Source organism: Dendropsophus ebraccatus, chromosome 7 (genome assembly GCF_027789765.1).
Source record: "Dendropsophus ebraccatus isolate aDenEbr1 chromosome 7, aDenEbr1.pat, whole genome shotgun sequence".
NCBI classification, from domain to species: domain Eukaryota; kingdom Metazoa; phylum Chordata; class Amphibia; order Anura; family Hylidae; genus Dendropsophus; species Dendropsophus ebraccatus.
Window position 1 is genome coordinate 119411829 of NC_091460.1, and position 25150 is coordinate 119436978.

Below are 25150 nucleotides of genomic sequence, written 5' to 3' on the forward strand. Positions count from 1 at the left end.
CGTTCAACAGCATACCACAGCTCAGCAGTCATCACCTCCGGCAGCCTCTTCAAAACTACGACTGGCTCTCCCAAGTAAATATGGAGGTGACCCCAAGTTGTGCAGAGGGTTCCTGACCCAATGCACTATGTACATCGAACTTTTAAGCAGTCAGTTTGCCACCGAGCGCTCTAAAGTGGCTTTCATTATCAGCCTATTGGAGGGAAGAGCTCTGGCCTGGGCCACGCCACTATGGGACCGTAATGATCCGGTTGCTGCCAATTTTCGAATCTTCCTGGACGAGTTCCGCTCTGTCTTTGAGGAACCTGCCCGTGCGTCTTCGGCTGAGACTGCTCTCCTCAATTTATCCCAAGGGACTTCCTCCGTTGGTGATTACGCCATCCAGTTCCGCACCCTGGCTGCGGAACTAGACTGGAATGAGGCCGCTCTGATTGCCACCTTTAAAAAGGGCCTGTCCAGCCAAGTGAAGGATGTGCTCGCTGCCCGGGATCTGCCTACCTCCTTGAACGATCTTATTCTACTGGCTACCAGAGTCTACACCAGGTTTTCCGAGAGAGAGGAGGAGGTCCGGCAAGGACGGCGTCTGAGTCTGCCCCGTCGCCATCCTCGGCTGGCACCGGTGTTCCAGAATCCTGTTGCTCCTATGTCCCAGTCGCTTCCAGAGGTTCCTATGCAGGTGGAACGTGTTCGCCTGACGACTGATGAGAGGAACCGTCGACTGGACCAGAATCTCTGCCTCTATTGCGGTGGCGCGGATCACTATCGACAGAGATGTCCCCAACGCCCTCAGCGTCCGGGAAACGCCCGCACCTAGGTCCGGTGGGAGAGGCCTCCCTAGGTGTGAATGCCACCTCTCCAAGGTTGACTATGCCCGTCTCCATCCAGACACCCTCTGGGCAAGTTTTCCAGACTACTGCCCTCATCGACTCTGGCTCTGCTGGCAGTTTCATCTCTGCTTCGTTGGTCCAAAGATGGCGGCTACCCGTGATCCAGCTAGCCCAACCCCGGTCTATCTCTTCGGTTACGGGGGAGGTTCTTACCGAAGCGGTGTACAGCCAGACGGCACCCCTAGTCCTCCAGGTGGGAGCCTTACATCAGGAGAAGATCTCCTTCTATGTCTTGCGCCATTCCTCTTCCAACCTCCTGCTGGGTCTTCCTTGGCTGCAATTCCATACCCCTAGGCTGGACTGGAGAACTGGGGAGGTTCTCAGCTGGGGCCAGGACTGTCATAACCGGTGTCTGAGATCCCCTCAATCCAAGTGCTCTACAAGGTCACCTGCTAATGTCAAGCCTCTATCCGGGCTACCAGAGGACTATCAAGACTTTGTCGATGTTTTCTCGGCCAAGGAGGCGGACTCACTACCACCTCATCGAGCCTATGATTGCCCTATAGACCTTCTTCCAGGGGCTTCTCCTCCACGTGGTCGAGTATACCCTCTCTCTGTGCCCGAGACTGAAGCCATGTCCTCCTACATCCAGGAGAACTTACAAAAGGGCTTCATCCGTAAATCCACGTCTCCAGCTGGCGCTGGATTTTTCTTTGTTCAGAAGAAGGACGGTTCCCTCCGCCCATGTATAGACTATCGGGGCCTGAATAAGGTGACCGTTAAGAACCGCTATCCTCTTCCGCTGATTCCTGAACTATTCGACCGTCTTCGTGGTGCTAAGATCTTCTCCAAGCTGGATCTCAGGGGAGCGTATAACTTGGTCCGTATTCGTAAAGGAGACGAATGGAAGACCGCTTTCAACACCAGAGATGGGCACTACGAATATCTGGTCATGCCATTCGGCCTATGCAATGCCCCAGCGGTCTTCCAGGAATTCGTGAACGATATCTTCCGAGACCTCCTCTATGTCTGCGTCATTGTCTATTTGGACGATATTTTGGTCTTCTCCCCGGACCAGCAGACTCATGTGGCACAAGTGCGTCAAGTCCTACGAAGACTACGGGCTAACCATCTATACGCCAAGCTAGAGAAGTGTGTTTTTCATCAGCGCAGTCTTCCATTTCTTGGCTATATCGTTTCCGACCAGGGTCTACAAATGGATCCAGCCAAGCTCGCAGCTGTCCTTCAATGGCCACGCCCTGTGGGACTTAGAGCCATCCAACGTTTCCTTGGCTTCGCCAACTATTATCGGCAATTCATCCCTCACTTCTCTACCCTGGTCGCACCCATAGTGGCTCTCACTAAAAGAAGGCGGACCCCAGACGTTGGCCTCCAGAGGCCGAACAAGCCTTCAATAGCCTCAAGTCTGCCTTTGCCTCTGCTCCTGCTCTGGTCCGCCCGGATGTCTCCAGGCCGTTTTCTCTCGAGGTCGATGCTTCTTCTGTGGGCGCAGGAGCCGTTCTCTCGCAAAGGGACACATCAGGCAAGACCAGAACCTGTGGGTTCTTCTCTAAGACTTTCTCCCCTGCCGAGAGGAACTATACCATTGGGGACCGTGAACTCCTGGCCATTAAGTTGGCACTGGAGGAGTGGCGTCATCTATTAGAGGGGGCTAAACACCCGGTTAACATCTACACGGACCACAAGAACCTCCTCTACCTCCAATCGGCTCAACGCCTCAACCCCAGGCAGGCTCGGTGGTCCCTCTTACATAGTTAATACGGTTGAAAAAAGACACATGTCCATCAAGTTCAACCAAGGAGGGGATGGATACAGGGAAGGGGGAGGGGTGATAGGTTCTATACATATGCATTTATATTATTTTGGTCTAAGAACTTGTCTAGCCCTGTTTTGAAGCCCTCTACTGTTTTTGCTGTGACCAGATCCTGTGGTAGACTGTTCCACAGATTCACAGTTCTCATGGTAAAGAAGGCTTGTCGCCTCTGGAGATTGAACCTTTTTTTCTCCAGGCGGAGGCAGTGCCCCCTTGTCCTTTGAGGGGGTTTTACCTGGAAGATCTTTTCCCCATATGTCTTGTAGGGGCCATTTATATATTTAAATAAATTAATCATATCTCCCCTTAAACGTCTCTTCTCCAGACTAAACAAATGTAATTCTTTTAATCTCTCCTCATAACTAAGATGCTCCATTCCCCTTATTAGTTTAGTTGCCCGTCTTTGTACCCTCTCCAGCTCTAGAACATCTTTTTTATGAATCGGATTCCAAAACTGGACGGCATACTCCAGATGAGGCCGCACCAAAGCTTTATAAAGCGGTAATATTATATCCCTGTCCCGTGAGTCCATGCCTGTTTTAATGCATGACAATATCCTGCTGGCCTTAGAAGCAGCTGACTGACATTGTGTGCTGTTCTGTAGTCTATTATCTACAAGTATACCCAGATCCTTCTCCATCAGCGACTCTCCCAGAGTAACTCCCCCTAGGACATATGATGCATGTGGGTTATTAGTACCCAGGTGCATAACTTTACATTTATCCACATTAAACCTCATTTGCCAAGTGGACGCCCAAACACTCAGTGTGTCTAAGTCATCCTGTAACATCTGCACATCCTCCATAGACTGTACTGTACTACAAAGCTTGGTGTCATCTGCAAAGATAGAAACATTGCTGTTAATTCCATTCTCAATATCATTAATAAACAAGTTAAACAGAAGAGGGCCCAGTACTGACCCTTGGGGTACACCACTTATTACCGGGGACCATTCGGAGTAGGAATCATTGACCACCACTCTCTGGGTACGATTATTAAGCCAGTTTTCAATCCAGTTACACATTAAATTTTCCAAACCGATAGAATTTAACTTACCCATCAGACGTCCATGAGGAACTGTGTCAAACGCTTTTGCAAAATCCAGGTACACGATATCCACAGCCGCGCCGCCATCCAGGCTTCTACTTACCTCTTCATAGAAACATATCAGGTTGGTTTGACAGCTTCTGTCCTTAGTAAAGCCATGCTGGTTATCACTTATAATACTATTAGCCACTACATATTCCTGGATGTAGTCCCTTATAAGCCCCTCAAATAGTTTCCCCACAATGGACGTTAAGCTTACGGGTCTATAGTTACCTGGGGAAGTTCGAGAGCCCTTTTTGAAGATCGGCATTACATTTGCCTTACGCCAGTCCCTCGGCACAATACCAGTAAGCAAAGAATCACAGAATATTTCATACAAGGGTAGTGAAATTACAGAACTGAGTTCCCTAAGAACTCTGGGGTGCAATCCATCAGGCCCTGGAGCTTTGGTTACATTGAGTTTGTTTAATTTATCTTGGACCATATCTATAGTAAACCAGTTCAGTACATTACTGGCCCCAGTACTGGCCCCACCCACCGTAGTACTAGCCCCACCCACCACAGCTCCATCCTCTTTTGTATATACAGAACTGAAGAACTTATTAAGTAACTCAGCTTTCTCCTGATCCCCAGTTATTAATTCCCCTTCACCATTATTTAGGGGTCCTACATGCTCTGACCTTGGTTTTTTTGCATTAATATATTTGAAGAATTTTTTGGGGTTTCTTTTGCTTTCTATAGCTACCTGCCTTTCATTGTGAATTTTTGCTGCTTTTATTACATTTTTACAGGTTTTGTTGACTTCTTTGTAATGTTTAAATGCTACAGCTGACCCCTCTTCTTCTCTCGGTTCAACTATACCATCCACTTCCGTCCAGCCGAGAGGAACCTAAAGGCCGATGCATTATCCCGAGCATCCGATGTCATGGGGCAAGAGGAATCTCCTCGTCACATAATACCTCCCGACCGCCTAGTACCAGTTGCCACTTCTGCTCTGCAGAGACTGCCTCCCGGGAAGACTTATGTGCGCCCCGCACTCCGTAAACGCATCTTGAAGTGGGGGCATTCCTCTTTGGTAGCCGGGCATCCAGGAGCCCAAAAGACCGGGCAATTGATCTCCCGTCACTACTGGTGGCCCAATCTCCTCCAGGATGTCAAGGATTTTGTGGCTTCCTGTGCAGTCTGTGCCAGGAATAAATCTCCCCGTCTAAGACCTGCCGGCCTACTATTGCCCTTGCCAGTCCCGGATCATCCCTGGCACCACATTGGGATGGATTTCATCACTGACCTACCTCCATTTGCGGGCAATACAGTTATTTGGGTGGTGACGGACCGCTTTTCTAAAATGGCTCACTTCGTGGCCCTTCCTGGTCTGCCCTCTGCTCCTCGTCTGGCTCAGTTGTTCTTCCGACACATCTTTCGCCTGCATGGACTTCCTCTTCACATTGTGTCCGACCGAGGCTCCCAATTTGTCTCTAAATTTTGGCGTGCCCTATGCTCGCAACTCCAAGTGAAGCTGGACTTCTCATCGGCCTATCATCCTCAAACTAACGGGCAAGTGGAGAGAGTCAATCAGATTCTGGGCAACTACCTACGCCATTTTGTTTCAAGCCGCCAAGACAACTGGTCCGATCTACTCCCCTGGGCAGAATTCTCATATAACCATTTGGACTCGACTTCCACAGGCAAGTCCCCTTTCTATGTGGTCTACGGGCATCATCCTCGTCCTCCTCTGCCTCTCTCTCCATCCTCTGAAGTCCCAGCCGTGGAGGAGTTGTTATCTGACCTGCAATCGATCTGGGAACAAACTCGACAGTCCTTACTCAAAGCCTCTGAACGCATGAAGGACCAGGCTGATAAGAAGAGGAGACCTGCCACGAATTTTCTCCCAGGTGACAAAGTCTGGCTCTCGGCCAAATATGTCCGACTCAAGATCCCCAGCTACAAGTTGGGTCCTCGATTCCTCGGTCCTTTCTCGGTGCTAAGACGCATCAACCCTGTCACCTACAAACTCCGCCTACCCCCCACTATGCGGATTCCGAACTCCTTCCATGTTTCCCTCTTAAAACCAGTGGTCCTGAACCGGTTCTCCGATAGATCTTCGTTCTGTACTCCTCAAGCCGTCTCTGACGACGTCTACGCTGTTAAGGACATTCTGGCCATGAAGACTGTCAGAGGGAGAAGGTTCTTCCTGGTGGACTGGAAAGGATTTGGTCCTGGGGAGAGGTCCTGGGAACCCGAGGCTAACATCCTGGACCAAGATCTCATCAAAAGGTTCCTGCAGGTTAGAAAGAGGGGGAGGCCAAAGGGGGGGGGTACTGTCACGGCCGCGGCGGCGTCCCATGCTCCGGGCCGCCGCCGCGACCTCCCCCCATCTCATGCAGCTGCCGGGGTCCCGGTGCAGGGACCCGGCGCTGCTACATGTTCGGCCCCGGGGGGCGCCTTACCTGGTCCCGCTCCTGCCTCCGTCTGTGCCGGCCGGCGCGCGCGTCCCCGCCTCCTAGGGCGCGCGCGCGCCGGCTGTCTCAGATTTAAAGGGCCAGTCCGCACCTAATTGGCCAGTTGCACCAATCACTCCCTATTTATTCCAGCCCTGCCCCACTACAGGTGTTGGAGCCTCTACATGCTTCCCATAGCGTTTGGCCCAGCTCCCTGTTGTTCCTGTGTCCTGTCCGTTACCTGGTCCCTAGTCCCTGTTCCTGAGTCCTGTCCGTTACCTGGTCCCTAGTCCCTGTTCCTGGTTCCTGTTCCCCTGTCACTCCACCTGTTCCTGTGTCCAGCCTGTCACGTGCTCTCTCATCTGCAGACTATTGCCTGTGCCATCTCCTGCCACGCCTCGCCTGCCGACACCAGCAACCAAGCCAGGGGTAGCGACCTGGGGGTCGCCTGCCGCAGCAAGTCCATCCCGCCTTGCGGCGGGCTCTGGTGAAAACCAGCGGCCCCTTAGACTCCGCTCCCTGGTGAGGTTTGTGCCATCGCTGGTGCCGGTCCAGTGGATCCACTACTCCGGGCGTTACACTAAGAAATGCTGAGTAGTTATTTAAAGGGGAACTTTCAGCAGGTTAGCCGACTCTAACCTGCTGTAAGCCCCCTATAGTGCCCAGAACACTGAGGAGGAAGGTATATGTGTCACCTTACTTCTTGGCATCGGTCCCACGCTGTTAGTTGAGGCAAACTACGCTCCAGAGCCCCTCCATTGACTATTATTAAAAGGGGTGGGCTGGATGATGCAGAATGATAGTTCGGACAGGGGAAGAAGAGTAGTGAGGAGAGACTGGGTGGTTAAATAGGGGCAAAGAGTCGTGTTGGACACAAAACAATGTCCGACTCTGAATGGCTTAAAAAAAATCAAGATAAACGTTTCAGAGGCCAAATTCTCAATTCAAACCCCTACCAAGTTGTTGCGTATGTCCAATCTGGCCCATACTGTATGTCTTTCAAGTATTGTAAAAAAAACCTGACCTTTTATTGTTAAACGTACAACAGCCAGGTGTGTTTTATATATATATATATATATATATATATATATATATATATATAATTTAAAAAAAACATCTGCTGGGGTGGGGGAAAGTAGAAAAAAAACAACAACGAAATGTCGCTTCAATAATGGCTTATTGGCCGCTCTGATGTGCCTCTACATAAATATTACGTGCCCATGCATCGCTGGACCATCGTATGAGATGCCAGTTTATATAAGCCCCCATCCCTATTGTGTCTACTGATTTACATAGTAAAATGAATGATATTACTTTGGTTTTAGCTCCACAGCTTCAACAACAGATGCATAGGAGCCAAGCAGAAAGCAGTCTTGCCGTAAATGCAGTAGATTCGGGAGATAAGAGAACATCGACATATGACCCAGGTAAACCTATTAGTAACTACATAGTAACTAACGATTCTATGTAAAAAAAAAAAAAAAATGTATAAACATTTTATAGGCCATGGTATAGGCCATGGTCTCTTATTAGAGATTGTTCATGACAGACAAAGATTAAAGGGACGCTTTGCCTACAATGCAGCTACAGATAGTGAATGTGGTTGTGTTGAGACCCAACCTTTAGTAATAATAATCAATAATCCATGCAGGTTGTTCATTATAGATAAACTGTAATATATATGTACATTCACTAATTGGGCAAAAGTCTACACTACACATCAAACTAACATGAGACTTTAGGACACCCTTTTCTATATCCATGGGCATTAATATGGAGTTGATCTCCCCTTTATAACAGCTTCTACTCCTCTTGAAAGTCTTCCAAGATTTTGGGGTCTTTTTTCCCATTCATAGCACAGATTATGTAATTTACCCAAGCAACCATTTACTCTACTTTCACTTTCTGCAACACTATGCTCAAGTATCTGTACATTTAGGATCAAGTGTACATTGGATAAATACAGATATAAACACGGGGAGTAGAACAATCACCGGCACTGCTACCATATAGCCCTTAATAGGCCTTGGATCTACTGTGGACTTGCAATCAAATCACACCGGATCATTGCGATACTTCTTTATTTCAACACGGTTAAAACCTTTAGTTGACACATATCATGGGACGGCAGACGCCACAATCCTACATGTACAACACACACATGAGGGCCATTTCACGCGCATGAGCGCTTCATCTGATGATGAAGCGCCCTCAACTTTTACTTACTTACTTCATAAATACAGATATACTTACTAAGATTTTTTGTGACACTTCTCAGGAACATATAATTAATCATCAACAACACCACCACCACCACCACATACCCCCTTAAAGTGTCACTGTCATTATAACGTTCAAAATCTAAATCAACAGTAGATGTGAAAAAAAGCAAGTTTGCAATTCACATTCATTATTTTTGTTATCATGCTGTAAAACAAAGCTGAAATACAGGTCCAGTCTCCTGAAGGAAGATTTTCTGACTTGTGCTGGTTGAAAAAAAACACTAAACTCAGGAATTCTGTACAGTACAGAGAGTCACAGCTAACTGTGACCACCAATCACATGACTGCCTTCTCTGTGAGCGCTCAGATAGTCTAGGAAACACTGGACTTCCTGTTTTCTGACTCTTTGAGCCAGAAAACAGGAAGTGCCTTCTTCTCCGTGTGAACTTAAAAAAAAAGAAAAAAAAGTGTAAATTTAAAACTTGCTTTATATCACATCTACTGTTGATTTAGATTTTAAAATTTATAACGACACTGACACTTCAAAGCATTATTTGGCTTGGAATACCTGTTATGCATTTCCACTTTGCTCCCTCAGCCAGCAGGAAGCATGACCCCAATGCAACCATTATCTCATTGCTGGTATCTCCACTTCTATTTCTTTCCTTTTTAAATAAGCTGAAGAGGCCATCAGAAACTCTTACCAATTGGCTTTAAAGAGTCACTATTGTTAAAAATATCTTTTGATATGTCATCAGGCATGTCAAAAGTTATTGATTGCAATTGGTCTTACTGCTGAGACCTGCTGGGATCAGGAGATATAGCCGGGGAGAAGACTCAGAACCAGGGTGATCAACTCCGGTGCGGCTACAAATTCTGACAATGTACAATTTTGGAATTAGCTGACCAGAAGGGAAGTGAATTGGACTGCTGCCGTGCTTTCTCTTCCACTATATTTCCTAAACACAGTGGGTCTCATGCCTGGTGACATGCCAAAGGTTATTTTTAGAGATGAGCGAACCAGGTTCGGGTTCGAGTCCATCCACACCCGAACATTCGTCATTTGATTAGCTGGGGCTGCTGAACTTGGATAAAGCTCTAAGGTTGTCTGGAAAACATGGATACAGCCAATGACTATATCCATGTTTTCCACATAGCCTTAGGGCTTTATCCAACTTCAGCAGCCCCCGCTAATCAAATGCCGAAAGTTCGGGTTCGGATGGACTCGGGCATGCTCGAGGTTCACTCATCTCTAGTTATTTTTAATGACGGTAACACTAACATAGAGAGAATGTGAATGTGAATTGGTTGATCGCTGTCTCTATTCCACGGAGCGATAATCATTAGAATCGGGCCGATTCGGACGATTATCGCTCCGTGGAATAGGCCCCTTAGGAAGCTGTTGAGGCTATGTGATGTTTGGGAACACCTTATTACTGTGATGGACATGGTACTTCTTTCACTGGACAAGAGTGATCAGTCTTGGACAGACTCATACATGCACGCCACTATGGTCAGCCCTAAATTTATTAAAATGGAGCACTGCCATAGTGAAGTAAAAAGTTACAAAAAAAAGTTGCAGAAAAAGTCACAAAAAAGCAAAAATTGCACAAGCATATTTACCTGTTACTGACCAGACGTAGGCCTGCATCTGTTTGTGTGACTTTTTAAAAAGTCGCAAATGATAAATTGGGAGCTAATCCGGGATTATGCAAACTTTTGGGTGAATACTCAAAACAGATTTTTTTTTTTTTTTTTTTAAAGTGTCATCTAAAAAATATTTGACCTGTCGAAAACCGGTTCATAAATAGAACTTAGACAAAAAATTGGCGTAAAATCCAATTATTCACCTAAAAATAGTCGCAAAACCCTTGATAAGTGTCCCCCTATGTGTTTTTTAACGCCTCGGTTTTTCCCAATGTTTTTGTCAGTAGTTTGTTAGCAATTGCTCAAGCATAAGTACCTTCAAATATCTTACTCGCTTGTCAGAGACAATCATCCATCACTTATCTCTGCACAAACACTTCAGCAAAGGCCCCGCTAAATTTATATAGAGATAAGGATAAAGCCAGAGAATGGCTGTCAATGATTCTGTGAGAGTTTCGAGATCCATTATATTAAACTAATAGCTTTTGTTTTATTGTTCTACAACATGATATGAAGCACTGCAGCAAAAACTGACTGATCAGATTTACAACCAAGAGATGAAGCTAATCTTTCTCCAAAGAAATGCTGAAAATATATCATCGAGTCTGAACAATGTACATAGAACACTGTATTCTCTGGAAGAGAAAATCAATGAAGCTGATAAGGAGAAAAATCTGCCATCAGTCCTGAAAGGTAAATAGGAATAAAAACTGGCTACAATTGTGTGTCTCTATAAATGGAACTGTTTCTATAAAGAAAAAGACAATTTAGGTTTATGTGATGTACTGAATCTGAATTCTATATGAAGACATTGTTAACATTTCTTTTGTAAGTTTTTTAGAACATGACCTTGGTGACAGTGAAGAGGAGAGGTCATTTATGTATAAAAATAAAAAGCAAACAAACAAGCAGAAAAACTACTAAACAAACAGATAAATAAACACATAGTTAAAGTGGCTAATAATTGGCTCTTGAGAGCTAATGTGCATGTCACCTGTTCTAAAAGGAAAAGTAACAGACCTTCTATCTAAACTGGCTAATAGAAAGGAGCAGTGACAATGAGGAGGTGCATTGTTAATACTTTACCATAGCCAGAAATGGATTTCAAAAGAGGAGAAATCTCAGGCTTTTTCTTTATGACCTGATCTCCGTTTATAGTCTGTTCCTGGCTTTGGCTTCAAATCTTTGGCAGATAATCTGTCAGATAATCTTTCTGTGTAAATGGACCCTAAGGGCTAAACCAGTCCAATTTTGCAGCTACAGTTATGTATATTAACCCCTTTACGTCAGTAATCTGTGTATGTACGTTCCTACTGCACATACCCCGTGCAGTAGGAATGTATATATACGTTCCTGATTGAAGGGGATGTAGATGTGTGTGGCCACGCAGCAGTGAGAGCGGTCCCGCACATCAGTGTGTCTGGGGCTGGAGGTAATGAGAGGCAGCTGCGATCCAGCAGCTGCTTGCAATTAACCTCTTAAATATCGCGATCTATAGCGATCACAGTGTTTAAGGTACTCAATGACAGAACAAGCTTCAGTCACTGAGTGATCGGGATCGCTTGGGCCGACGGGCGGGGGTAGTCCACTTTCCTCCGTCCTGTCGGTTCGGCCATCTACTGTATGTATAGAGTCTGCTCTCAGGCAGGCTTTATACATAGATCACCGATAACACTGATCTATGTTATGCTATGGCATAGCATAGATCAGTATATGCAATCTATTGATTGCATGTTTTAAAGAGAAAGTAAGTGTAAAAAAACCCTTATAACACCCCCCCCCCCCAATAATAGTTTCAAATACCACCTTGCCCATTATAAAAATAAAAATATAAAAAAAAAAAAAACCAAACATATTATACAGTATATCGTAGAGTGTGGAATTGTCCAATCTATTAAAATTTTACATTATTTCACCTGCACGGTGGACCGCGTAAAGGAAAAAAAAAAAAACAAAACACAGGATTGCTGATATTTTAAAAATTATATATCAGAAAAAAAATGTATAAAAAGCAATACAAATTTTTCTGTTACACCAATATGGCACTAATAAAAACTAGAGATCATGGCGCGAAAAATGACACCCCAACCATCCCTGTAGGTGGAAAATAAAAGCAATATGGCTCTTAGAAGGTGAGGAGGAACATTGCATTAATTTGACCCGGACAGCCGGGCATCAATGGGCTAGGTCTTGAAGGGGTTAAAGGGTACTTTGAAAACAAACAATCAGATGCTGTATGTCCTGCAGGTAGTGGTGTTTCATTTCAAGTCTGACAAAGAGCTCTCTGCTGCCACCTCAGTCCATGACAGGAACTGTCTAGAGTGGAAGAAAATTCCTATGGAAAACCTCTCCTGCTCTGGACAGTTCCTGAATGAGACAGAGTTGGCTGCAGAGAGCATTGTGTCAGACTGGAAAGAATACACAGTTTTTTGCAGGACATACAGCAGCTGATATGATTTTAAGATTTTTTATTTTATTTTATTAAAATACGATCAGTGTAGGTGGGAAAGCAATTTACAATTCTGTATAACTTTCTGACTCCAGTTCATTTGAAATATTATCTATCTATCTATCTATCTATATCTATATATATATATATCTATATATATATATATATAATATATTAATATATATATATATATATATATATATATATATATATATATATATATATATGTGTGTGTGTAGAACAAAAACAATTTCTCCGGAGTACACAAATGAGACTCAATTGTCTTGAGGGATTTTTATGAAGTCATTTTTGTCTGCCTGTCACTGGTTTGCCATGTGCCAAGTCACAAATAAAAAATTAAGAAATGAGGCATACAAGGGCATGGCACACAAAGAAAAAAATGGAAAAAAGCGCAAGCACTTACAAATCTAGAACCCGATTGTGCCCGCATTCAAATTCAAATCTCAGACATCTCCGACTACCGCTGTTGTTTGACCCGGCAGGGTCAATGAACGGCCAATATTCATACAATGTGTAAACATGGCCTATGGGTAAATAACAGCTGTAAGCAGATGTTTTTTTTTTTATTGGAACTCAGTAGAAAAATATAAACTGTACACTTTCAACACTTTTGTCTATGTGTCATTTTCCCTAATGGTACATTTCTGTCAGTTTCAGGCACACTACATACAGTACAGTACACACCTGCACATATACAAACACACAAATAAGCACATTACATACAGTAGATACACACATGTGCATATACATACACACAAGTATACTAACTTGTTATATAGGGAAGGTCCAGGGTGTTCAGGTGGGTTACAGTCACACCTTTTCCCCTGCAGCAGCAGCTGTCAGTGTTCGGCTTCTCCACCCCTCCTCTTCTGCTACGACATGAGAGGGAAGCAGAAAGAAGCCTGAGCTCATAGTGAGAAGGTGAGGAAGCGGTCCAGGGGTTCAGGGGAGGGGGGTCTGCCTCTCTACATCTTCCTGTCTGTCATAATCACTGTTTCAATACAGTATTCACAGTCTCTGTATAGTAAGCAGGGAGTTATCCAGCTTACTGTATAGAGCCCGTGACTAGGATGATAGGCAGGAGTATACTGAGTTGCTGGGCCCGGCAAACTTTTAAACTAGGAGGCCAGCCCTGTTGGGCCCCCTGATGTCATGGGCCCCATAGCAGCCGCTATGGCTGCTACTGTGGTAGTTCAGTCCCTACAATGAATACTGAACAAATATCTAAATCAAAGAAAAAAGTTGATGCCTACATACTTGGAAAGTATTATATTTATAGGGATATTTCCATCTGAACTTGTTGCCCCTATCCATAGGATAAGGCATAACATGCTGATCAAGTACTGACTTGAGGAACATAGATAACATGTTAGTTTTACCACAGGGTGAATGGCGAAAACCCCAAGGTTTTGCAGGGCTCATGTGGGTCTGTAGATAAAAAAGTGCAAACGCTATGTCCTTTTAAACACGAGAAAAAGGCAAAAGCACAAAAGCCTAAAACTTTGCTGCAGTTGAAAACAATAAAGCACACAAATTAAGGCCAGGTTCACACTTTGTAAAAACAATGGGGAAGATTTATCAAACATGGTGTAAAGTGAAACTGGCTCAGTTGCCCCTAGCAACCAATCAGATTCCACCTTTCATTTTTCAAAGAGTCTGTGAGGAATGAAGGGTGGAATCTGATTGGTTGTTAGGGGCAACTGAGCCAGTTTCACTTTACACCATGTTTGATAAATCTCCCCCAATGCAAACAACGGCTGTTTTTATGAAATAGGGCCATTGTTTTAGATAGTGTGAACATAGCCTAAAATTAAATCTGGAGCTAATAAATGAGCTTTATTTTTTTTATTTTAGATTTGAAATCGAAGAGTATTTCCGAAGTAGTAAAAGAAATAGTTAAGGAGCAGCTGACGTTGATGCAAGTTGACGTGAAGGAAACAGTAGCTCAGTTGTATAAAAGTATGTCTGAAATATCTCTCGAAGTTGAAAAGACCAAGGAATTTGTAAAAACATTGAATCACACTCTAATTTTGACCCATGAAAAGTGTATATTAGAAGAGGAGAACAAGGCCACAATGGATGATGTGGTGGAACTTAAAAACCGAGTAGAGACTTTAAAAAACACAGCTTTTGTTTGCACAACTTCTTTCAAGGAAATGGAGAAAAAACATTCGGCGCTAGAGAAGGAATTAGAACATGAGAAATTCAGAAACAGGGGCTACTTTGAAACTTTGAATAACACATTGAACAAGATAAAGGAAATTCACAGTCAAATGTTAACGGAGGAACATACAAAGGAACCAACAGTTTCAGTAGAAAACAGCCCCGTGCATGATAACATAACTGAATATCTCACCACTTTGCAAGAAAGATTAAAAAAACAGAATTTAATGATGCTACAACTGTATGATGATATCAATTCACAAGACGGCAAAATCAATAACCTCACAATAATGTTGGATCTTCAGAAGCAATCGATCGAGAAAGCCTGCGAAGACAGATTTTCATCCTGTAAGAACGATTTTCAGAAGCAATTACAGGGAGCCGAAGAGAACATGCACGTCCTAAACAAAACCGTCTCTGACGTCGTCCTCCCCCTGGATGACAAGATTGATAAGATGAACGAACAAATAAGCGACCTGTGTTACGACATGGAAATCCTGCAACCTTTAATAGAAAGAGGCGCGCCATTTAGCATGACAACCGAATACGAACATAGGGCGGATATAGGTGACGTCAACAACCAGATTAAGAATATTTCGAAATATCTCCATGATCTGGGTTCGAGAATGCAAGAACTTGCGAAAGGGCAGGAGGAACTTCGTAGCAAAGCTGAAGCTCAGGCGCAGATGTTTGAACAGCGCCTTAACGAGTGCTTTACGGAAGCTGAAGATGGTCTTAATAGCACTATGGATATAATAAATAATGCTGTCGATTCTATCCATGATAATTTTGTAACAAGGTCAACTATATCGGACATGGAAAATGTAGCTGATCTCTACAACAATGCAACTACTGAGAAACTTGAAAAGCTTATATCGACCATTGCACAGCTGAACGAAACCTTGCAGGACCTTGTCAGAGCATCAGGATTGGGTCAAGAGGATGGTGAAAGTAGAATACATTATGCTAGGGCATCGAATGAAAATAACATCAACTTGTTGACTTATGTTGATCTGTCTCAAAAAATAAATGCCATGCAAGTCATATTGGAGCAAAATCGACAAAACGTGACCCATATGGAGGAAAAACTGCAACTTTCCGAAATGAAGGCGAACAACTGCCAGTCACAGGTGCAAAGTATGGAATCCAAAGTAAATATGATCCTGGCTAAGCCTACTCTTCTTCCAAAAACCAGAAAGGATGAAACAGATGTCTCGAAAGGCAATGCCCAACAGGACGTAAACGCAAGACTTAAAGCCCTCGAGTTTAAGTCTGTACGAATCTCGTCGAGTATACCGCAACTAAATAAAACGGCCAACGAGGCAAAGGTCTTGTGTCAAACTGTTTTTATTACTGTCAAAAAGGTCAATGACAGTGTCCCCCGTTTGATTAAAGCTGCCCAGCTAAATATTACACAGTTGCAGAAAGGTTTTGAGGAGCTGATTCGTTCCTTAATGGAAATTAAAATAGAAACCGTCTTGTCCAATGTGACCTCCTATGTGGACAATTCACTATCTGATGTAAGAAGTAATATTGCCAAGCTTCAAAAACAGATGAAGCCTCCGGTAAAGAAAGTTCCACCGAAAAAAATTATGGTAAATCCAACTCCATCTGTCATTGGGCGTAGCCAGAGAAACACTGATATAGCAGATCAAGGTGAGTGATGTATTACAGCATTTGTTTGATTACAATGGAAGGAAAGAATGGTAGCTTAGGGGTTAAAGGGGTACTTCGGCGAAAATCTTTTTCTTTCAAATCAACTGGTTTCAAAAAGTTTTTATAGATTTGTAATATACCTTTATTTAAAAGTATCCAGTATTACAGTACTATCAGCTGCTGTATGTCCTGCAGGAAGTGGATGGATTCTTTCCAGTCCGTGCAGAGCAGGAGAGATTTTCTACGGGGATTTGCTACAGCTCTTGACAGTTCCTGTCTCGGACAGAGATGTCAGCAGAGGTGTCACACTGAAAAGAATACACAACTTCCTGCAGGACATACAGCAGCTGATAAGTACTAGAATACTTGCGATTTTTATATAGAAGTAAATTACAAATCTATATAACTTTCGGAAACCAGTTGATTTGAAAGAAAAAGACTTTCGCCGGAGTATCCTTTTGACACTGACACCTTGCAGCATTGGGGGCTTGGGCTCTAATTTGACCATGGACACCATTTGCATAGAGTTTGTATGTTCTACTTGGTGTTTGTATAGGTTTTCTATCGGTACTGTGGCTAGGGTCAGGGCCGGGACAAGGAGTTTTGGTGCCCTAGACAGAGAAGGCAAATGGCGCCCCCCGCATAAAAAAAGACATATGTTCACATAGTGTATAGCCCCACACAGTATAGTCCCCACATAGTGTGTAGCCCCACACAGTATAGTCCCCACATAGTGTATAGCTCCCCCATATCACCACCCCATAGTGATTAAATATTACCACTACACAATTGAAAAATAATTTCTTGAACACACTACCACTGCTTAATGACTGAACAATACCAGTACTGATACTAAATAAAAAAAACACTGTACAGAGTGCAGCATTACCTCCCCCCCCCTACACACACACACACACACACACACACACACAGTAACAGTATAGTGATCAGGATGCAGTTACATACAGTGACTCACAGGTGACGACTTCAGAGTCGTTCACTTTCTCTTTTCTTCTCCATTCGGATCCGGCTCCATCATGAAGACTTCTGTTAGCCATGACTTGTCCCTGCAGCATCTATCAGACAGACATTTTAGGTTTCACAACGTACCAACACTCTCCTCACCCCTATACCATATCTCATCCATACTGCCTCAACATGAACAGTTCCCCCTATCTGACACCTACACAGTAACTTGCCCCTTCTCTTCTCTATGCTGAAAATACTTTCATTTTGCCCTGACACTTTATGAGATCCCTTCTGCACCTCCACACTATTAAATGTCCCCCCCATGTCTCCTAATGGAATCATAATGCCCCCCCATCCTGTGCCCCCCCCCATGTAGTCATAATCCCCATCCTGTCTCCTCATGTAGTCATAATCCCCCATCCTGTGCCCAGTGGTAGTCATAATCCCCTATCCAGTGTCCTTGTTTAGTCATAATCCCTCCTGTAGTTCCCCTCCTGTGTCATCATAATTCCCCTGTAGTCGCCCTGCTGTGTCCCCCTCCTCTGTCCTCATAATCTCCCTGTAATTCCCCTGCTGTGTCCCCCTCCTCTGTCCTCATAATTCCCTTGTAATTCCCCTGCTGTGTCCCTCTGTAGTCCCCCTCCTCTGTCCTCATAATTTTCCTGTAGTCCCCCTGCTGTGTCCCCCTCCTCTTTCCTCATAATCCCCCTGTAGTTCCTCTCCTCTGTCCAGGGCGCAAGGCTGAGGGGGGAGGGGGGGCGCCAACAACCCTGTTAGAATGAAAGCTACTGACAGTCTGTGTGAGCAGAAAGCAGGGCCGCCTGTACAGAAAATCAACAGACAGCAGCTCAAGAGCTTCTCTCACAGGTACCTCCAGATCACCTGCCCATATACTGTGTTAGCCCTGTCCTAGGCAGAAACCTGGCCAGCAGCACTATGAGGCTCCACACCCTTCCCCTTACTGTATACTCTGCATGCTTTCCCTTCTCTAGTCCTCTAGGAACCGGCAGGGGCGGATTAACTTTACCATAGGCCCCAGGCTGTTCACCAAGCCTGGGCCCCCCCACCCCACTGTAACTATGGCAGCACTAGCCTGGCGTTCATAGTACAGGACAGATAATGTCATGATGTCCTGATTTGTGCAAAATTGCCATAAAAAAAACTGTGATTTTTTGCAAATCATGGCAGAAGTGTAGCCAGGAGACAGTACACCACTGAAAGTATAAATCTTTTTGGGTGGTCATGGGCCCCCCAGGAGCTCAGGGCCCCGGGCTGCCGCCCTAAACGCCCCTATTATAATCCACTATTGGGAACAGGCCTTGTACGCTCAGCGGTAAATGAGTGTTTGGGGATGCCATACTGAAACTTTGCCCCGGGTGCAGGAAAAGCTAGCTACGCCTCTGCTCCAATGTCCCTGTGTCCCCCATTTCCTGGAAAAGTAAAAAAAAACAAGCTATCTACTCACCTCACCAATCGTTCCCACGCTGCTGTGGCCTCCTGGATGCTTTCTGGTTCAGGCTGCTCACAAATCTCATAAAGCAGCAGACATCCCTGGATGCTCCAGATCACTTCTAGATTGTAGGCTTAATGCAGCCTGCGATCTGGAAGTAATTGGCACAGAGCAGAGAGCTGATCGCTCCCTGCTCTGAGCCTCCTGTTATAAGGACACAGACACAGCTGACAGCGGGGGCCTCCATACAGTGCAGGAGCAGGGAGACCGGTGTCAGACTGGAGTCCCTGCTTCTGCACATATTCCTGGAATATGCATACAGGAGCAGAGACATCATTTAATATAATGCAAGGCCACTCACTGTGTGAACACTCACTGCGCCCCCTGCCATTCACCACAAGATGGCGCCCTAGGCCATCGTTTACCCCTGCCTACCCTTTGTCCCGGCCCTGGCTAGGGTACTTAGATTCTTATAAAATTAGATCTATTGTCTCAGAAATGAGTGAACGTGGACTAATATGAATTTATCTTGAACATTATGTTATAGCTTTGGGCATTTGTGAAAAGTAGTCAAACCTTTAAAAAGAGTATGGTCATTGTTATACAAATAAATAAATATGGCGTGTCATATACTGTAAAATGTAGGAGATTCTTCAGTTATATTAAATAATAATCTGCTATTTCTCCTAATAGACGAATATATCAGCTGCAATAGTGGACCTTGCCTGAATGGTGGAACTTGCATTAATGACCTCAAAGGCTTTACATGTGCCTGTCGCCACCCTTTTGGAGGGATGAATTGTAGTCTAAAGATGTCAGATGACAATGCTCAGTCATTGGGTAAGTATTATTTTAATTATGTGTATGGACACCGCCCCCCCCCCCCCCCCCCAAATAAATAAATACATAAATAAAAATAGAAGCTAAGAATCAAGGTGGGTCAGATTAGACCTTATTCTGTTATAGCTATGGAGGTTACTCTGATATAAGGTTGATAGAACATATAGTGGATACCTGTTGTACCGTACATAATGCTGATTAACAGTAAGGGTGCCTTCACACATACCGACTCGCAGCAAAAAACTCGCTGCGAGTTTCTGCTATGAGCCGAGGTCCTGGAAGGCCCCTATCACTACATACAAGCAGTGGTCTGAAAGACCGCTGCGTGTATGTAATGCAGCCGCCCCCTTAACCCCTGTGAAGGCACCCTAAATATGACTGTGTAAGGACAGTAGCATAGTGCTTTAGCTGTTTCAGAGCTTACTATATTATAATGACTTATGATGCAGGGAGTACCGGAACAGTTGAAGTGTTTACTCCATCATATACTGTACATCCAGGAGCCTAAGGCTACTTTCACAGGTTATGTAGATTAGAGATGAGCGAACCTGGAGCATGCTCCAGTCGATCCGAACCCGAACTTTCGGCATTTGATTAGCGGTGGCTGCTGAAGTTGGATAAAGCCCTAAGGCTATGTGGAAAACATGGATATAGTCATTGGCTGTATCCATGTTTTCCAGACAACCTTAGAGCTTTATCCAAGTTCAGCAGCCCCAGCTAATCAAATACCGAATGTTCGGGGTCGGATCGACTCGAACCCGAACCCGGTTCGCTCATCTGTATTTAGTATTTTTTTAGGATCCTATATAATGTCTGCAATCAGTACAAAAATTCATCCATTATGCATCCATAATCTATATTTTTGGGGGATCAGCAAAGAAAGGAAAGGTGATAGTTAAATCAGTTGGAACGGTGTTAAAATGATAACTCGTCTGTATCTTTTTGCAGAAGCTATGGACTTTTCATCTGCAAATATTACAGACACTCCTATTTACTTTTATGGGACAATATGTGCTGCAATTATGGTCCATACTAGAGCTTGTCAGTAATTTTTTTGCAGATTTGTAAAACACATATCCTCCTTCCGCCGCTGGGCAGTAAATTAACCTTGCTGCAGCCAATGCCTGATGCTGCAGTGACATTAATTTATGCCGCAGGATGACACAAGCGCAGGAGCTGCGCCTGTGTCATCCGCGGTGGGTCCTGGCTATCAGTGATAGCCGGAGACCCGCCGCAACTCTCAGCACCAGACCTCAGCACAATTGCAGCATCTATAGTGCTCCGGACAGAGAATTCTCCCTCTACAGAGGGAGAATTCTCTGCCCGCTGTCCATCGGGGCTCTGCGAAGTGATGGGTAAGGAGGCCAGCGGGGGGAGGGAAGACTGGGCGCACGGGGTGCATGCCCATGAGCTCTGTCCCCTCCCCTCTCTCCCCTGCCGCTGTCACAAGATTGTAACAGCGGCAGGGGACAGAGGAGAGGGAGCAGACATGGGGACATCAGCTTATGGGATCATTCTGATCCCATAAGCTGATGTCCTAAAACTACCTGGGCATTAATGCATCAATGACCCATGGTCGTGAAAGGGTTAATAATCCGTAAATCTACGAACAGTGTGAACAGCCCAATACAAGTCAATGGAATCTAATTGGGGAGCCGCAATTACAGACAAGCTTACAGAATGTGTAAATGTAGCCTTAGGCCATGTTCACAGAACGTAAGTTTAATACTAAACTTACATTGTCCTGCAGTTAGAGGGAATCCTGGCCGGAGTATATACACATGGTATACACTCTGTCCGGGATCGCTAGCCGACGCACATCCCTGACAGGTCACACAATGGAGAGCGCAGATCCGGCCATTGTGTTCAATGGTGAACTGGGATACAGGTACACAGATGTGCCCGCATCCCAATTCAATAGAAAAGAAGATCATCTGTCCGATACGCCCTTCACTTACACCGGCCATTCTATGACAGGACCGAGTCACAGAACGGCCAGTGTCATACCATGACTGTATGCAATCTCAATATTAAATAAATGTATATGTTTCTATTTTTTTTTTCTCCAAGACCACGTTAAGTATAAAGTTGAAATCAGTAATTTTAGCTCCATTTTTGGATGCACTTTCTGGCACCAATGCAAAAAGGTAAATCTTTTATGAACTTCCCTTTCATATAATGTTTTTTTTCCACAGATTTCTCAAAAGGATCATACCGTTATGCACCAATGGTGGCGTTTTCAGCCTCTCACACATATGGGATGACAGCTTCTGGACCAATTCGATTTAACAATTTATATGTAAATTATGGCTCCTCATACGTACCCAGCACTGGAAAGTTTCTTGTGCCGTACCTTGGAGTATATGTCTTTAAATTTACCATTGAATCCTATAGTCATCGTGTTTCTGGTTATTTAGTGGTTGACGGGGTTGACAAGATTGCATTTCAGTCTGAGAATATTAACAGTAGTATGTACAGTGATAGAATGGTGACAGGAGATGCTTTGTTAGAATTAAACTATGGTCAGGAAGTATGGCTCCGATTAACCTCCGGTTCTATTCCGGCACAGTACCCACCTGTGACAACATTTAGCGGATACCTATTGTACCGTACATAATGCCGATCACAGTCCAATTCTATAAGCATTTTTGGATTTTTGTCCCAGAGTTTACAAGCAGGTTTAGTTTAGCACTTCAGGATAAGATGGGAGTCCTAATATATAATGCAATGACTAAGAAGGGTACTATGTAAGGCTAAACATAACTTTTTAAAATTGTGTGTGATTAAACCTAAATGCAAATGTCTATTCTTATGTATGGTGATATATCTTCATATATAGAAAGAATATATTTTACATCTATGCATGTAATTTATGGTAAAAATCTAATAAAAATGGATATGCAAATACAACATCAAGGTTTCCTAAATAAATAACACCTCTGCTTACAATGGGCAGATATTATTTGGTACAATGGCATACAGCATGGGTCTCCAAACTGTTTGGAGACCTATGGCATACAGTGTCATTTCTAGAAAAAGATAATCACAGAACTATGGAGAGAATTATACACTTATACTGCAAAACCAGGCAAAGTCATTTCCTAGTATATTGAGCTAAACCAGATAAGAAGTAAAGAGGCCACAGCAGTGGCGTAGCTACCATAGAGGCAGAGTAGGAAGCTGCTATGGGGCCCATGCAGGAGGGGGGCCCGGGGGCCCCATATACTCTGTGGGGGAGATTTATCAAACATGATGTAATGTGAAACTGGCTCAGTTGCCCCTAGCAACCAATCAGATTCCACCTTTCATTTTTCAAAGCGTCTGTAAGGAAAGAAAGGTGGGATCTGATTGGTTGCTAGGGGCAACTGATCCAGTTTCACTCTACACCATGTTTGATAAATCTCCCCCTGTGTGTATAAATATATATAAATAAATATATACAGTATATATGTATATATATATATATATATATATATATATATATATATATATGTATGTATATATATATATATATATATAGAGAGAGAGAGAGAGATCATATATATGCAGTATTTTGTACTGTGTTCAGGGAAGGGTGGGCCCTTACAATTTTTTGCTATGGGGCCCTGTGAATCCTAGCTACGCCCTTGAGCCACAGTGCTCGTGCAGTGTCCCAGAACAGCCCTTCTCATGCTCATACTTTTATTATAACCAGTTCTGTTCTGGAAAACTATGGTCCACTGCAAACTGCGTGTATTGTGTCACCCCTGCAGTATTCAGGTCGGCTATTTCATTCATTTATTGCATGTATATTCAGGTATCAGTGTCTAATGGTATTATGTCACCTCCTAGTGTTCAAGTATAGTATTTCTCATGTATATTTCTCTGTATATGTCTAATGGTGTGATGATGCAAAGGCTGGATGTCACGTGACTGTGCCCTGCTTCCATGGTAACTCCAATGGTCATCGAGCTTTTGGCTGGGGTTACCATGTGACTTCCTGTTCTACCTCAGTCTATCTCCTATCCCATAGGGAATAGGTTGTGTGTTTGTCCTCTCTTCCTGCTAGGAGAGAGGCCTGCGTGTGCTCTGCTGCTCCAGTCCACTGGCTGTGTTCCTGTCTCAAGTCTCAAGATTCTCATCTGGGTGTCGATTCTTCAGTCATTCTGCAGTTCCTCTCATCATCATCTTCTCTAATCATCAACAGCAAGTATTTCATTCAAGTCTCATTCCACCCAGCATCTTATCTTACGTATCACTACTACTCCCATCATTCAGCACGCTACTCTCACAGCCTATTGCAGCATCACCCATTACTCAGCTTTATTCAAGATTGCCTTATTCCCGGTTGCATCCGGAGAGACTGTTACTACTAGTTACCACCGTTACAATAAATATACAACTACCGTTGTTTCTGAACCTTGGCATTGGTGTGATAATTGGTGCCCTGACTAAGGACAACGAAGAATCGCTTGCCCAGTATTCCCGCATGGTCAGGAGCCCGGTTTCCAGCTGTATCACCCTTGTGCCTACACCGTGACCACTTTGTCCTACAGCTGCCCCGGTTCCTGCCTGTTAGCATCATCTATACTGCGGAGTGGCCCCTAGGGGCCAGGGCATAGCACTCACACCAACACAGCGGACACTTCAGTAAGTATGGAGTTAGACCCCAGCTATTGACTATTGATGGGCTCTCCTAGAGATTGGCCATGAATAAAAAAATAGCCCTTTTAAGGATTAATAAAACCATCTAGAGGTGGATGTATCTGCTGTTCTCAATTGCATTTCGGTCACCTATGCTTAGTTGATGGGTGGTGAGTGTGCAATAAAGTCGGGTGTAGTAAATTGGCCGTGACCTATTGGAATATTCCAATAGATAAATGTCCCCATTGGGACAGTTTTAGCAAATTTCCACTGTTGGATACCATGCAGCTATTTATGTCTCTTTCAGATTACCGGTATCAGATCTCCCGATCCGTTCTCCTGATCTCCTCATAATTGACCATGAGGCTGGGAGCTCCACAGGTCCAGTTTGCAGACCACCATCCATGTACTGAGGGGCAATAGGTATAAGGGGGAAACTTGCTAACCCCACTCCTGCATACCCCAACAAACACAATAAAACACATTTCTGGCGGAAATTGCTGCATACGCTGCACTTTATTAAACATTGTAACAAACACCAACGGGGAGGCCCGACGCAAATCACGACCCTTCAGCCAGAAAACTAAAGTGCCTATCTACTGAGGGTAGCCCGTACCAGACTGGCCCTCTCCCATTGGCAGCAAGTTTCATACACAGCAGTTTTCACAAAAAATGCAGTGGCAGTTTTTTGTTTGTTTGTTTGTTTGTTTTTTTAAGCCAGAAGTGAATGAAAAAAGAATGGGAAATATAAAGGGCGGACTTATACTTGTGCTTCCTAGTGAATTCACCTCTTGTTTTGACGAAAAAAACTGCAGTGGTAGTTTTCCTGTGCTGTGTGTAAAAAATTAGTCTAAAGCTGCCTGGTTATAAAGTGTTGTTTTCCTGGGGCCGACTGCTAATGCCAGCACTGGTTGTACGACAAGGACCAAGCCCATCACACCGCATTAGTGTGGCCCTCCCTAGC

General features: G+C 44.3%; 1 protein-coding gene across 2 annotated transcripts in view; it reads left to right on the top strand.

Moving 5' to 3' along the window:
* The window catches only part of MMRN1 (multimerin 1), a 60240-nt gene extending 37767 nt beyond the window's left edge, over positions 1 to 22473 (top strand). The window contains exons 4-8 of one of the 2 annotated variants that reach the window (XM_069978325.1): positions 7472 to 7573; positions 10523 to 10708; positions 14340 to 16304; positions 19417 to 19563; positions 21759 to 22473. In XM_069978325.1, coding sequence (XP_069834426.1) covers positions 7472 to 7573; positions 10523 to 10708; positions 14340 to 16304; positions 19417 to 19563; positions 21759 to 22180 — 2822 coding nt within the window. In that variant the 3' untranslated portion in view covers positions 22181 to 22473. The remainder of the gene's footprint in view (positions 1 to 7471; positions 7574 to 10522; positions 10709 to 14339; positions 16305 to 19416; positions 19564 to 21758) is intronic. The other variant, XM_069978326.1, reaches the window with a different exon arrangement.
* Positions 22474 to 25150: the final 2677 nt, after the last annotated feature.